General features: G+C 35.4%; 1 protein-coding gene across 1 annotated transcript in view; it reads right to left on the minus strand.

The window, feature by feature from the left end:
• The window catches only part of LOC131060516 (cyclin-dependent kinase B1-1), a 92,414-nt gene extending 81,565 nt beyond the window's left edge, over nucleotides 1-10,849 (minus strand). Inside the window, exon 1 of the mRNA XM_057993758.2 lies at nucleotides 10,620-10,849. Coding sequence (XP_057849741.2) covers nucleotides 10,620-10,810 — 191 coding nt within the window. The 5' untranslated portion in view covers nucleotides 10,811-10,849. The remainder of the gene's footprint in view (nucleotides 1-10,619) is intronic.
• Between the last annotated feature and the right edge of the window lie 6,329 nt (nucleotides 10,850-17,178).

Raw genomic sequence — 17,178 nt, forward strand, 5'->3', positions numbered from 1 at the left:
GTTGTAATAGGTTAGTATAGGTCTGCTTGTGTAGGAGGAAGCCTCAAGAGTTCCATTTGAAGGTCCAAAGACAAGACTTACTAGCTGCTGCCAGTCAAGTGCCTAGAAGCCCTTGAAATTCTCATTTTGGGGTTTTTGTATGCAAAGAAGGGTTGGAAGCTTAAAACCACTGAAATCATTTGGGGTTGAGTGAATCTTTGAAGAAAATCCATTTTAGTTTGGGGGTCCTTTGGATCGTTTTAGTCCAAGACCTCAAAAACCGGTTCTAGGAGGCCTAATTGGGCTCTTTCCCTTGTAGCCTTTTCTAGACCAAATTTTGAAAATCGGTAAGAAACCTTTGGACAGCAAACCACAAATGGACCTTGAAACCGTCTAAAAACATGAGAGAAGAACCCTCTACACCTCTGCAACATCCTAAGACCATTAGAGGGCAATTTGATGAGTTTGAGCCAAGAAGCCATCATTGAGCATATGAGAAACATAGCAAATTGGTAGGGTTCCTAGCAGAGACACTTGAAGTAAACACCTTGGAGTGAGTAAGGAAAAGCCCTAGAAGAGATTGAGAAGGACTTGATGGTCTAGGAAGCCACTAGGCCTGGTGAGTTGGTGAAATTGAGCAACACCAACTTGGAGAAGTGTTGAGCAAGCTAGGTGAACCTTATCACTCTTGCCGCTGGTAAGTGTGCCTTGTGTGGTCAACTGGAAATTTGAGTAAGCTTAACTTCAACTATTATGCGTCCCTTGACAAGCATCAACTTGGATGGTGTCAACGTTTGATGGTGATAGTCTGAAAATCCTTGAGTATACCTTAGACGATTGCACTAAGCCTGTGTCAATACCTATTTGTGAGACCTTGCCTAGTTTGATTCCACTTAACTTGTTCATCATTTCCTACATTCCTAGGCCTAGAATAGATTTCCTGAACCCTATTCCTTTTGCCCATTTTTTAGTAAGAATTAAGTCTAGAACTACATTGCTAAATCCTAAGTTGTCAGCATACATATTCCGAATATTTCATGATCAAAGAAGATAATCCTAACATTTGTGTAAGTCCCCAAGTGAACACGGCAATTCACATCGACCATTGAGTTACCCACTCGTCAAGACCTGACATGTTGAAACCTTGGAATCATTTTAGTTGATCTTACCCTTAGCATCTGAGGTGATTTTGTTCAAGAGAGGGTAAATTACTTTGGTATTTTATTCTGAAATGTTATGTGCATAAAACACACATCAACGAGTCCCAAGCCTGAGGTGCTTGAGAAAATGAAAGAAGAATTACAGAAGGCAAGAGAAGAGGCTGATAAGAAATACTTGGACATAAGAAAATCAACAATTTTGCAGATTTCACATAGGGGCCTAGGCTGCTTAGATGAGGTCCACACCTCTTATTCTTTGGTATCACAATTATGTGATCAAGTTGATGATATTCTTTCATTTTTTCAACCAATTAGAAATGTTTGGTTTCATAAGGGTCAACAATTAAAAGAAATTCTTTTGGCAATAAAAAATAACCCAAGGCACCCCAAATCGTGGGGACCACATGGAAGAACTTCAATTTGTTGATTAAAAAACTCCCCTACGTGAAAGAAGAAAAGAAGTCTCTAACAGAGAAGATCGGATCATTCAGAGACCTGCAGAAGTGGGACATTCCACCGATTTTGACAGATGAAGGACAGATCAAAGATCTTGGTAGGTGGAGAGAGGATTTTACAGCTGCAGTTGATAAGGTTTTGGATACATTACCAACGAGCCCGACCAAGATAATGCCTATCATATGATTATTGACAAAATCTTTGATGTTGTTTTTCTCTATCATAAATTTGCGTTGGAGACTGTAACTATGCCCTCTCCAAGAGTTAGAGAGGCAATGAATAAACTGCAAAGTTTGAGAGCTTTTGCATGGTCGGCAAATGATGTAGATATCTGGCAAAAAAAATATTGCTCTCTGGAGGAAGATGTGCCTAAAGAAGAGGGGTAGGTGAGATTGATATCTCTTTTTGGTATTGTCCTTTTTGTTTCTCCCTTGCATGTTGGTATTTTTGGCAAGCTGGTATAAATGCCCAACTACTTCCTACCAACCAAGATGTATCATATCCAGCTTCGAGATCCTAATCATTGATGCGAACAGTGCAAGTGCGGGGCATATCATCTGACAGATTTCATCAAAGGCGCGGCTCCAGAACCCACTTGACATCTTGGTAGATGGATACAGTAATGAACCTTGAAGATTGCATGCAAAGATGAATTTTGAGCTGCTTGGTAACTTTTTTGTAGAATGTAGTAGTTAGGGTTTTGACAGATGTCACAATCGGCTTGAAGCTTGTTTGCTCCCTTAGTGTTATAAAAGGGAATTCAGGGCCATTGTGAAGGGGTTCTGATTCTGATAATTCTATGAAATAGTAAGTAATATGCCAAAATTAATACAGAGAAGGGTGAACATTTCCTTACTACAGATGTCTACTTGAAATGTGAAATGATATTTTGATGATCAATGAAATGAAGATCATTTTCTGATTACCTTATACTTTCTGTCCATGTGTTATATGAACTTTTATGTCAATGATGTATGAATTTGTCTTCCTCCAGTAGGAATGAGTAGTTGAATGTGGGTCTCTTTCAAAGAAAAAGTTAAATTCTATTTTCTAAATTACTCCAATATGTGTTTGATAGAGAAAGAGTTAAATTCTATTTTCTAAATTACTGCAATATGTGTTTGATAGAAAATATTGGTCATTCTGTTGTGGTTTTCGAAACAAATTGTGCAAGTCATATTACGTTTTATGTGCTTGATGAATATGTTTCATTCTAAGTGTTGATGTTTGGTGGATTGGACTCTGTTTACCCTAAATAGGCACTAATCAAGTTAAGACCTCAAAACCATTCTTATTTCACCTTTTATATTTTCTGCAATAGGAGTAGTTTTAGCTTAGATAACCAATCTCAATGCAAGCACAAAAGGTATAAACTGAGGTTGAAGCCAAAGTTGAAGATTTATTTCCTTTCCTTGGTATATTTTCATTGAGATATCCGCTTTGTGTAACACTGTCAATCCATGAGTAGGTCTGAAAATTATTAGACACTGTTAAGGTTTACCTGCCTTGGTTTTGCAGAGTTAGAAGTGCAAATGATTGCAATCTTAGTGACTAAATCTTGTTCGTTGACCAGATCCATCCTTAGACTTGTTGATAGGAATGTGGCTAAATCCTTAGGGTTTAGGGATCTGTTGATTTGGGAACCAACACGTTTGGATTTAACTTACAATGAAAAAATATTGATATTGAACTTTCAAACATAATTTGAAAGTCCAATTTTCTAGCTTCCTCTATTGAGAAAAATGAATGTGCTTAATTTGATCAAGGTACTCAATCATGCTTTGGGATTCTTGCATTTCAATTGGGAAAAAGAATCTTTCATAGATTGAGTTTGTTGACTACTCTTGTTTCATGTGTGTTTCAAACAAATCTTCCCAATTTCTTTTCATTGGCTTAAAATAAGAACAACATTAGCAATTGAATGATGAATGATACATGCTCTACTTTACCATCTTTAAATTTCTCTTTCCACAAAGCAAAATAAATAGCATGAGTAACATACAGTCATTGTCCTATTTATTCATAGTAGCTAAATGTTCCTAATTAATACCATCTTTTTAGTTGACTTATGAATGCCAATCACTCAAATCCACAACTTTCTTCAATCCTTATCAATTCAAGACTATGTATAGGAATTATTTCTCAGATTACTCTTTCATATTTATTATTCCAACATTTCAAATGTCTATAAGAAACACAATATCTAACAAAGGTACCATTTTGAAATTTATTCTCACTTTCAATATTTTCATTTTTATACCTTATTAATATTGTCCTTTCTTTTATCGCCCATCTCATTCTGCTATAGAATTGCAACAGCTTCAAGTTCAAATGCATTCTAGTACTGATGTTCTTGGTGATTTGAATAGAATGAATAACTTTGATACTAATGTAGTGTCTATTGAACATCAAGCTTTGTTCATATTAAAACAGAAATTCTTAAGAAAATATTAATTTGTTGGCCAAAACCAAATAGATTAGATTACTGATTAGATTTGCTTTTACAATCTAGACAAGTGATTGGATAAAGTCTTATTATGATTCAAATATGGTTGTGTTTGTATATGACTTTGGATACAACAAGAAAATTTTGGTGTATTGAATACATATCTATGAAGTCTTTGTATCCACATAAGTACTATATTCATAGATACAAATACAACAGAGGTACCTTGGAGTCTCTTAGAACAAAACATAATTCAGCATATGTAATGCTCCCTAGAGACATGTCCCCTACCCTAAATGTCCGCATCCCCAATAGAGGACCTTTCGAGGATGCAAGAATAGGCAAGAAATGTCCCCTCTTCGTCCCCCTTTTTGAAAAAGTGGTAAACATTCCCAAGACATCCCAAATGATAGGGGACATGGGGAATGGGTAATTGTCCCCAAAATGGCCAAGGGGCGTGTTGGATCTCAAATCAACAGATTGGATAGGTTCTAAGGAAATGCCAACTTCTATGATCAAACCCTCCAATTTGACTTGGCCAACTTATAGAGGGAACCTATTTGGTTATTGACTCTCTCACTTTAGGCTCTGCAAGACCAAGGCGGGTATACCTATTCACTAGTGGCTTGTGATAACTAATGCTTTTTATAGCAGATTGATTATTTTGATCTAATTGACTCCTATCTCAGAATGGCAAAGGTTCTTGGAATAGATGTCTTTTAGATGAGTTTAAGATTGTTTTTATGGAAGTTATTCGATCTTTGTGCTTGAAATTCCTATATATGTACACTATTGCTTTAATGTAAAGGTGCGTTCATATAATAATAATTATGGTTTATGGATGACCAGTGCCTTCTTTGTTGTTTGGGCTACAGAGTCTTATATTTCTTTGGGACTTAATGTATGATTTGTGAGACAGTTTTTAAACCTACCCCCTTTGGTAAATTTGTCAGTTACTGTTTCTTATGAGATCTACTAAATGTTTATATTATAAACCGCCTGAATGAATTTAACCCTAACCTTAAGAGACCATTCAAGGAAGAACTACAAGGAACGATTATAATCCACGAGTAGATATTTTAATCCAAATTTATAACATAGAAACATAAACTTCATTGTAAGAATATGAATAACCTTATCTCCCTTAGATATTATCACAAACAACTGCCTAAGATAATGAGATAATCCACAGCACATATGCAGAAGAAAACGACTGATTCTATTAAAGCTTCAAAATGATACAATAGTATGCCCCAAGGCTATAGTACCTGTCCCGTCTCTAATATTCTAATAATGTCCTCATTTTACAAAATATGCTCATATAAATAAACGAGCAACACTTATTCTATGAGAAGTCATGTCCCTTCATCATTAATAACCTGATTACAATTGCTTAACAAAGTGGAAGATAAAGAGATTAAGCATGCCAAAATGATTATTGATCTTCGTGGCAACGGGTAATCATTTGTCTAGCAGTGCTTTGAATTTTTTACCGACGCGTATCCAACCTTACACTTGCACTGTACTTCAATGAAATCATATGTCTCGATGGCTTTATCTTATGTCTCCCCGAAACACCATATTCCATCGACATCATTCTTTATTTTGGTGAAATCGACACTATCGCCGGCACTTCTCTTGGTCTCATCGATATCTTTATTTCATCGAAGCCTCGCTATAAGTGTTTATGTCGGTATAATGTTTTATCAATTCATCGAAATCTTCCTTTTCGATGAAAATGCTTTTATCACTAAGTTCCTCCATCGTTTTATCGATGTTAGAATTCCATCAAAACAATCCTTCATTATCCGGCTTTTGCACAGGTCATTGATGAAATCTTTCATGTCGGCGAAAGAAGAATATCCTCCTTCGACTTTTCATTTTTCGATGAAACTGTGATCGTCGGCCAATAGCTTTTGCACCTCTTCGACACCTTCCTTTTCTCGAAAAGTCTTATCGATGAGAACTTCCTGCGGTTTCCTCGACATACCACCTGTCGATGAAAATAATGTTTTCAATGAGCCATTTTTGGAACTCATCGAGGCCCAAGTCTGTTCGATAAGTCATCTTGTCGATGAAACACTGATAGGTTTCTTCGATACAACAGGTGCACCATTTCGGTCAAACTAGATATCTCGGTGAAGGATTAGCATGTATATCCGATGGCCTTGGTTTGAGCGATAATCTTTAGGATTCTAATGTCGATGGAAATGCCAAGGGTTCTATCGAAATTCTTAAGGGCATGCTTGATTTCATTTTTTTCTCAAGAAAACTTTGTAGCTTCAATTGAAACCACGGAATTCTATTTATTTAAATTCAATTCTCGACAGGGCATTCAAACCATCCCAACGACAGCTAGTCATCCCTTATGACCCAAGCACTTTTTTTGGTTAAGAAAACACAATTTTGATTAAGAAAAGGGATGGGTGGGCTATAAAGGTTTGAGTAATTTTGAAGGTCATCATTTGGGCTTGTTGGTAAGAGCTCTACCCCTCAACCTCATCTTGTACTGGAACAAGGAATGTACCACAAGGGTGCTATCTTGAAATGTTGCAAAGGGCATCACCCCTTGACCCAACTAGGGGCATTGCCCACAAAACCCCACCAATTTGTAAGCATAACCAAGTAATATACCAATGATTGACTAATCATGATTGCAAAATCTAAAAAATACATATCCTTTCTTGTAGATCTTTGCATCTTCATAGTCGAAGTCACAATTAAGGATTATCTTGTTTCATATATTGGACAATTTGTTCAATATGCAAGGATTGCCATAGATAAAGTTGGCATACTATAGCCATTATATAGTTGAATATGAGTTAAGTCATAGTTAGCAGAAAATGTCACTTTCATAATGCAAAAAATTAAAATGTATCAATCAAGCCTTTCATAGACAATCGATAAAAAAAATCCCATCTATTAGTATCCCAATCGAGGGCAAACTGGAACATAACCAAATGTAAAATAGTTTTTACTTAATCATTCCTCTTTGTTGATTAGTTTGACAACATAACATGCAATTTTGAAGGCTTCAAAAAAAATTCGATAATAAATCCCACCTAAATATACACCAGTTAGGCATGTTTTTATTAACTCATGCTCATATATATATAAACACCATAATTCCTATTCGATTACCGATGCTCACAAAGGTTATATAATGTCTATAATGAATGCTTGATCAATGTTATCATATGAATATTTAAAATTTTCCCTTTTTTATAGCCATCCCCTATCATCCCCTAAAAAATGGTCTTAAAAAAAATCCCCCCCCCCAGAAATGAATCCCCCTATCCCCAATTGTCCCTGTCCCAAAAATTTAGGGGAGCATAGAGCATAAGTTAATATCACCCTAACTAGAGGAACTAGTACGGTGCTACACAAATCTAAACCTACCAATTTATAAAATGTATTATCAACTATATTTACTGTAGGTATTGAAGTTGTGTTTTCCTTACTCCATAAGGTAATTTTTCAAAACCTAGCTCTTATGAATGCACACAATTCACAGTTTTACATGCTTCCATTGAAGCAGTCGATAGCTTATTAATGTGGTACAGATGATCACAACAACAGAGAAACAGAAGATTACTGCATTTAACTCACTTGTGAGCAGCATTGCTGCTTCCATATGCACTGGCAGTACATATTGATTCCTCATATTGCCATGCCCCGACCCTTTGATCAGATGTAATGGACTATTTTAATTGTATTAATGATGCACCTCTGAAACCTATCACCCTTAATTTAATTTTGCTGATCTATCTTATATAAACCACTATTATATTTGCATCATAACCAAGAAAAGAAAATTGTCTTGAATTCAAGACTTCACAATTTTCTCATCAGCATTTCCTTATCTCAGATTTCGTAAGTCATTAAGTACTCTTTGTAGTCTGATTTTTAATTAAACGGTTCATATATCTAACTAACTGATTAAGGATATAGAAGCCTACGTATTGTTTAGCATAATAATCACAAGTTAGAATGTTAACTCGTGGATTAAGGCGCTTGGAGGGAATCGTTTCCTTAAAAAGGGAGAGAGGGGACTCTTCCCTCAAGACACCACCATTGGCATCTATAAGAAGGGAGATCGGGCCTTGTCACAACACATAGAGGATAGAAATAATAGGAGGAAAGAAAGGCTGCATCCTGCCGAACAATTGGAGGCATTCGGTCAACAATCCAAAGGTATAAATCTGCAATTAGCCAGTAAAAGGTAAGGCGACAGGTATGAATATAATACTCTGTTAGCTTGACAATATTTTGGTAGCATGTATTTCCATCCAGCATATTTTGGACTAGCCTTAATCATGTCCTCACAACAATACTGTTAAAGCGATATGGGCTCAGTATCTTAGTGTCATCGTTTGATATCATTCTCCCATAAACATCTAGTTGAGACTATAGGATTATAATTTGGTTCAGCCATAATCAATTAGAAATAACAATCCTAAAGTGTCAACATCCCTGCATTATTAATATCATAACATTCTATATGAAGACTCTCAGCACCATTATTAATCACAGCATTAGGACTGGATATGTATTATAGAACAATCCATCTCTAATATATTTTAGATGTAACCAAATGTTGAACCTCATCGTGGATGGAAGGGGGAGAGGTAGATAAGAGGGTATAAAGTTGCCATCTAAGTAGGATACCTTGGGTGGATGTCAAAGTCCTGCCATCGAGGCCAAGAGGGTCAATGTCCCACTCTTGGGCTTAGATTGGACAAGCCGAGAACCCCACTACGATCTCCATGCCATTCCTACCAGGATGAGCTATTAGCTATAAGAGATGAGGCATGGATAGGGAAACAAGACAAGCACCTACAAAATAGTATATCTTGGGTGGATGTCTAACTCATGCCACCAGGCCAAGAGGGACAAAGATCTGCTCTTAGGCTTAGTATGGGTTGGGTTGGTCAAACCTATCGTGTCTCTCTTTGTTCAAAATATGTTTGATAGTAATATTAATATAGGATATATATTTTTATACTTTAGCTAACTCTAACAATGTCATTAGTTTTATATTTATATATGTATATGTGTATGCACTTGTATTTTCTTTGTGATGGTTGTAGGATTTATATTCAAGAGCAAAATGAAGAAATAACTACATGGAAATCGTTTCCCTAACCCTAATTTATTGTAATTGTGATTGTAGGGTTTCATCTAGGGCAAATCTAGAAGGGGACATTATACATATCCACTTGCAGATATACGGACCACAAATCATAAGAACGTGTGGACTTCAAGGTCTAGGAGTAACAACTTTGTGGCTCTATGCAAAGTTAAACGCCTAACAACAAGAATGACAATTGATAGATAGAAGCTAATATTTTTGAGACAATCCTTCTATTCAACGGAATAACAACAAGAAGAAAAACCTCAACCATTGCATCTGAATTATAACCATTATAAAAAAGTTTACTTTTTGATCCTCATGTACAAGCAATCAAAAGAATATTCAAATATCTAAAGGGCACTATGGATTTTGGGTTGTCGTATCCAAGAGGTGAAGACCTCACCCTTACAGCATATACGAATGCAGATTAGGCCAATAGTATTGATGACAGAAAAAGCACAAATGGAAAAACATTTTTCCTTGGTAACAATCTTGTATCTTGATTGAGTAAAGATTAGGCTTCAGTTCTTTTGTCTACAGCAGAAGTAGAATACATTGCAGCAACATCTTGTTGCACACAGAATCTATGAATGAAACAAACATTGAAGGATATTAAAATTGAGTATGAGTATCCCATCTCCAAATTCTGTGATATTCGGTTAGCTTCATGGAAGGATATTTTGACTTCAAGACTGGGTGCTCTAAAATCTTATTACCCATTAATCTACTTAGCGGTCTGGATTGCCTTTCCGGACCAACATCAAATCAGGACAATCCCTTTTCCCAGGTACAAGGCACTGGGATATTGCCGTTTGCAGAACTGATGCAACTCCTCCCGTAGTTATATGTAATACTCGAGAATTTGATTGTCTCTGATGACTGGTGCATAGCCCCGGCTAGAGAATTCCTACAGAGCCAAGATTTGAACCCATGCATCCTAATAGTGTGGGTTAGGTTTTGAGCCCAGACCCTCAGTAGCTCAAAATCAAAATAAAAAGATCATGCAGCAAATCATGTAGCACAGGATAGGCATAACCTACCAAAACAGATTTGAATCAAATTCAAGAAAATGCTACTGCCAGTATGATTTTATTGGGTATTGTTTCTTAAAAAATGAAATTCTAGATAAAGAATTTGAACCTATCCTAGCTGTAGTTTTTTTAAGCATGATATAAAGTCAGCTGAGAAAATTTAAAAAACTGCAAGGATACATTCACCATTGAACAGAACCCGGCTATTTTCAATCGAAAGTGAACAGTCCCAGGTTTAGTCAATTCAGGAAGCAAAGTTACCATTTCAAATTTGAAAAGCGGGAAAACAAACATGCACCCATGGTACGCATGCGAATATATATACATTGTGTATAATGCATGCAAATTAGAGAGACGAAAATGCAGCTAATATGATGCAATTGAGATGAATGTATAAATTGGGTATTTCTTACTTGACAACGTATATACAGTGCGAGAGACTTCTGAGCAGAGAAATCTCCCTAATGGCAGTCGGAGGAACACCATCTTCAACAAAGCGCGTCTTTTTTAGCGCCACCATTCGTCCAGTCAATTTGTCTCTTCCCTTGTAAACTTTGCCGTATGTACCTTCCCCCACCACCTCTAACTTCTCGTATTTCTCCATTGCAGGAGAAAAAATTACAGCTGGGTTAAGCAAGGTTGACGGTTGAATAAATATCATGTAAAATTTATAATGGTTAAAAGGGTTCATAAAATATCAATTTTAAATGAGCAATTGCAAGGAAAAAAAAACTTTCCTTATTTAAAAAATAATTTTTAATTTAGAAAATTAATGTAAAGAAAAGTTATATTTATTTGTGAAATAATTATTTTCTAAAATTTAGAACAATTATAAGGTTAATATATCAATTTTCAATGAGTGATTATAAATTTTAAAATATATTTTCTTATTATATAGATGCATGCAAATTCAAATTAAATAAAAGGTTTTAGAAAAGGATAAATTTTTAATAAGATAAGAGATTGAAACATTAAGAGTGCAGCTTATTGAGAGAGTTTCCTTCACAAAAAATGTCTTTTAAATAATTATTATGTAAAATTTAGAATGGTTAAAGGCTAATATATCAATTTCAAATGAGCAATCATAAATTGTACGGGAAGAATAATTCCTTTTATTAAATGAATGCATTGAAGCCTAGATTAAGATTGTTGGGAAAGGAAAAAAATTTAATAAAATGTTAAATTAGGAAGTTTAATATAGAGGAAGGGTGTAATTATTTGTGGGAATTATGATGAAGAATTAAATTTGATGTCTTGTAGAATTCAATTGTCAAGTATAGAAAAATAGATGTTCTATTCTACAATTGTCAACTAAGAAGATATTGTTGAAGTGTTAATTCCTAAAAAATATACACAAACATGGAACTTTTTATACATATTATTCTAGATCATTTTTGCACCATGTAGATCTCTTATAAATCATATATCTCATCTAGCAAAATTTATGTATACTTCTACTATCTGGTTTGCTTTGAAATATTTGCTATCTACACAGACATAAGGACTTACATTATTTAGAAATGCCTTAGTGAAATCATTAAATTTCAAGAGCCAAGTCCTTCCCAACCAAAACCTTATTTTACTTGCTTTGTGGCCTTGAGAAAATGTTCAATGAATAATAAAATGGGATGCTTGGGTATCTCAAATGATGTGATGCCAATTAGATTTTTTCTAAGTGCTCCAAATAAACATTTCCTAGAATGATTCTTCTTTTTAATACTTAAAACTCTCTCAATGATATTTAGATATTAATTAATACTCAAATGGATGTCTTGAAATACTAATGGACATAAAGGATTATCACATAAAGGTGTATTAAGTTGGCTCCCAAAAAATATAAAGAGAGAAAAAGGGGTAATTTGAATATTTTAAAATTTAAATTTCAAGTCATTCATATTATGCAAGATCACTCCAAAACACTACAAAAATGACCTGAGATGGGAAATGTCAAATCTTGAGATCAAGAATGGATATGTGAAAATATGGGCTAGCAAATAAAGGGAATGTGTGGGAATTAGTGCAAATAAGGTAGATATAAGGTCGCATAGATGGACATGTATGTGTTAGATAGTGAATTAGAATAGTTGAGGATTTGGAAAGAAGTCAAACTTAGCACAAAAGTATGACACGTGTCATTTTATAATCATATTAAGATATTATATCATAATGGGTCCAAGATGATAATTGGCATGGGTAAACAAATTTATCATTACACTTTTCCCCTCACTTTAAGGTGAATGTGAATTCTAAATGATTATGTATGTCAAAGTAAATGAGCACTCAAAAATATGCATGTTCTAGGGTCGTAAATTGTAACCCCTTTACAATTTCACACTCATTTATGGGCCCTTTCTTTAGTGTGCCTCCTTCTAGGTCATTTTGTGCCTATTTGGGTCTTAAATCATCCAAACTATCATCATATGTTGATGAGGTGACTTGATCCTGTTGAATATCCGGGAAATTGACAGGGAGGGTGAATCAGTTGACAATAAAATTCTTTTAACCTTAATTCATAGATCTGGAATAATAAATAAAATTAACATAACATGAAAGCACATGCACGAAACATATCAGACATAAGAAACACCAGAATTTGCGTGGAAAACCCAAGAAGGGAAAAAACACGAAGAATGCTAATTCTCAATATATAAACACCCGTTAAGGTGACACCGGTTAAGGTGATTTTTACAAAGGATGGCTCACTGCAGGTGGGCTCACTGCTTTAAAAGGCTCACTGTCGAAGAAGAATGAAAGATAAAGAGAATCCACCACAAAAACACAATCTGAACTTTTGAAACTGCTTCCGGTAATAATCTGCAACACTATCTTCACACACAACTGGATTCCTTCAATCTCGCATGTCTTCAACACAAAAAGCCATGTGAAATCTCATCAAACCATTTAATCCTACATATACTGCCTTTGAATTTAAAACATAATTCTCAATGTCGGCTAAGACAGAGATCTAAAATAGGTCTCCATTAAACATTCCAATGGTGGGAAGGAATGAGAAGTAGACCATATTACACCGTTCCTCATCAAACATATCAACACATTACATACATCACCAAATCCAGACCCAAAACACATATGCACGCTATGTTACACAAATTCAATAACTGGTTCAAAACCTCGAGCTTCTGACCAATCCAGACCCAAAGATAGCATTGAATAACATCTTCTGAAACACCAAAATCATCTGGTAAAACTAGGAAACCTCCAAACGCACAATATGCCTTAATCAAACACTTATCCTCAACATACCACATCTCGACTTAATCTAGACTATGGGATTTGACATCAATGACAACACATAATGTAATGCTAACAATCTCCCCCTTTGTCATTGATGGCAACATCCATCAACAACAACAACAACATGTAAATGAGTTATTATGCAAAATCTCTTTCTACGCTATCTCCCCCTTTGACAACAATGACAAAGGTGGACAAAAGTCCCCCTGAGAAACTTGCTCCTGCTCCCCTTGAGAGAAAGCACATAAGCATCAGTCCATAAAATAATATACACGGTGCTCACTGGATCAATGCACACCAAAAATGCACATTAGTTCAAACTGGGGAGGGATAATACCCCTACCTTATGTCGGAGATACTCAAAAGTATCTTTGCACGATGCCTGGCTCTTTTGTAGGTACATACTTAAGTTTGACCTCATTATCTAGAACTTTCTCCCTCAATAAGTGATACCTGATAGATATATGCTTTGTTCTGGAATGTTGTACCAGATTCTTTGAGATATTTATTGCACTAGTATTATCACACAAGATTGAGATAGGGTCATCAAATTTTACACCAATGTCCTTCAAAGTCTACTTCATCCATAAAATCTGAGTGCAACAAGAATAGATTGCATCTATTCTGCTTCTGGTGTAGATAGAGACACAAAGTCTTGCTTCTTACTCAACCAGTTAACTAACCAGGAGCCAAGGAAAAATGCTCCTCCACTTTTACTTTTTCTGTCATCAACACTTTCGGCCCAGTTTGCATCTTTATAAGCTATGAGGGTAAAATCTGAGCTCTTGGGATACCACAAACCAAACTCTTTTGTGCCTTTAAGAAATCTAAAAATCCTTTTTATTGCCACAACATGAGATTCTTTTAGTTCTTGTTGAAATCTAGCTATCAAACATACTACATACATGATATCTAGTCTGGTAGCAGTCAAATATAATAGTCCTCTAATCATTTCAATCTATACTGACTTGCATTTGCCTTAGGTGATTTATCATCTTTAGTTAACTTGCATTTGATAATCATATGTGTACATATTGGTTTGGAATTCTCCAACCTAAACTTCTTTAGCGGTTCTTTGACATACTTAGATTGAGAAATGAAAATTCCTTTATCATTTTGATTAACTTGCAATCCAAGGAAGAAATTTAATTCACCAATCATGGACATTTCAAATTCTTTTTGTCTCATTAGCAAATATTCTACACGTCTTCATTTCCTCCAAAGATTATATTACCAACATATACTACCACAATTAAAATTTTACTTGAATTTGTCTTGAAATACAAATTGTTGACCGTTGAACCCTTCTGAAATCCTTGATCAGTTAGATACTTGTCTAACCTCCTGTACCAAGCTCTAAGAGCTTGTTTCAATCCATACAAAACCTTTTTCAGTCTGTACAAATGTTTAGATCATCTCTCAGCTTGAAATCTTCTGGTCGTTTAATATAAACTTCTTTCAATTCTACATTCAATAATGTTGATTTTATATCCATCTAATGAACTTTGAAGTCCTTAAATGTTGCAAATGCCAAGAACATCTAGATTGCCTCCATTCTTACAACTGGGGCATAAGTTTCATCAAAGTCAATGCCTTCAATCTGAGTGTATCCTTTGCAAACCAACCTTGTCTTGTTTCTTACAACCTTTCCATCTTCATCTAGCTTGTTACAGAATACCCATTTAGTTCCAATCACATTCTTGTCTTTCGATTTGTTGACTAATTCCCATGTCTGATTTTTCTCAATCTGATCCAGTTCCTCTTTCATCACCTTCATCGATTTATTATCATTACAAGCTTCTTCTACTGTCTTTGGCTTAGTTTCGGATAGTAAACACAACAAGACTTATTTTTGTGCTTCTTTTCTTCTTATGCTAACACCCTTGCTTTTGTCTCCGATGATCCATTCTTCTGAGTGATTCTTCTGGACATACCTTGGAGTCTTAGATATGGATGTTGGTGCATCTTGATCATTCTTTTCTTCACTCTTGCTTTCTTCTTTCTTTTCCTTTTCTCTAGACTCATTTGATTCATATCCTATTGCTATTTTTAATCCTCTGAGGTACTCTCATCAACTTTTATGCTTGTACTTTCAACAATCTTATTCAACCTTTTGTTGTAACATCTATATGTTTTTCTCTTAGTTGAATATCCCAAGAATTTGCCTTCATTTTCTCTATCGTCGTTCTTCTCTCTTCTCTTCCTGTTGAAGCCTGTTTTGACTTCAAGGGCCTTCTCTTCTACTCTACCAAAATGCTCTATTTTGTCATCCAATGGAGCTTCAAGTAGCATTTTTGCATAGAGTTCAAAAATGTTATCATCTACGTCATATCCAAGCTATGTAACCCAGATTGTCCTAGGTTCAACTGCCTCCATAAGGGTTTCATCGATTTTCACCATAAAACAGATATCAATGGAGTGCTTCTCCACAATTTTCTTTGATATTCTCTCCCTCTGCCTCATGTTTTCTTGGAATGTTTTGAAATACCCCCAAAGTTTCTCATCTCTGCCTGTACCAAAATCGGTGATTTCTTCCTTGATCTGCATACCTACTAGTATGTCATGATCCCAACACTTCTTGCCAAGACCAAGTAGCTCATTCAGGAAGTAAAGCATCAGACATACAATGAGATTACCATATCTAAAAGTTCCTTTCTTGATTCCCTTGATCTTTCCAAGGTTTAACATCAATTAACTCCTCATCCATTCACATAAATCATACTTTGCATTATTCCTCAACATCTGATATGCAGTATGAATGCATGAACTAGCAAAAAAATTCAACCGATTAGATTGAGTTACCTTATAACCTATTATCATGCTTGCAAATTTCACATCAGTGTTGTTGATTGTGTTGATCCTCATTGATCTGCTATCAGGAGTTGCACCGGTGAGTTTCTCGACCTCTGTGTTGGAAATTTTCTTGCCAGGTTCTTGTCCAACTTTGGGTAAGCCAGTGACTGCTTGAATAGACTCCTTCGTGATCATGTAAGACCGATCCAGCCAGATAAAATCATTATGAACTCTGCTCATAGTGTATCTAATGTCTTCATCTTTGAATTCTGGTATGTACAGAATACCGGTTAACCCTAGATCCTCAATTGCTTTGTATTCTGACTTGATGGTTCCAGAGTCTCCTAGTATCATGGATTTATACATGCTTTTGATCTCCTTTGTGCCTAGATCCTCCAGGGTGCAGTGAATGTATGCCCTCACGTCTTCAACATACATCACGCCATCAGGAACCCTAGAAAATGCTCCCGCAGAGTCTTCTTTCTTAGCAATCAGGGGAACCTCCTTGAATATGGGTCTTAACCTATCCTTTGTTGAAAATTTACACTCATTGGATTCATTTTGTTGTCATTGATGGCAACAAGATCATATGAAGTCATATACCGGCACTAGGAGGCATATACTGATAGATACCGGTTTTGGAGCATTCAGGGCTACATCGACACCGACACCCACATCAATACTTCATTGGAAGTCGACATCAAGGAGGATTTACTTAATAAATCATTTTATAATTATTTTCAAGACCGACATTGAATATCTTTTGTAAGCCGACATAAGGCATATTATTTGTAATAGGTATATAGGTTAGTCTGCTAGGTCATTTTGACATATATGAAGTGTGTGGATATAGGAAAATATAGCAGAACTGTATAATATGAAATATATGTATAAAGATCATTTTGTATGCGAATGTTATATCCT

The sequence above is a fragment of the Cryptomeria japonica genome, chromosome 2, assembly GCF_030272615.1.
Source record: "Cryptomeria japonica chromosome 2, Sugi_1.0, whole genome shotgun sequence".
Classification (NCBI taxonomy): domain Eukaryota; kingdom Viridiplantae; phylum Streptophyta; class Pinopsida; order Cupressales; family Cupressaceae; genus Cryptomeria; species Cryptomeria japonica.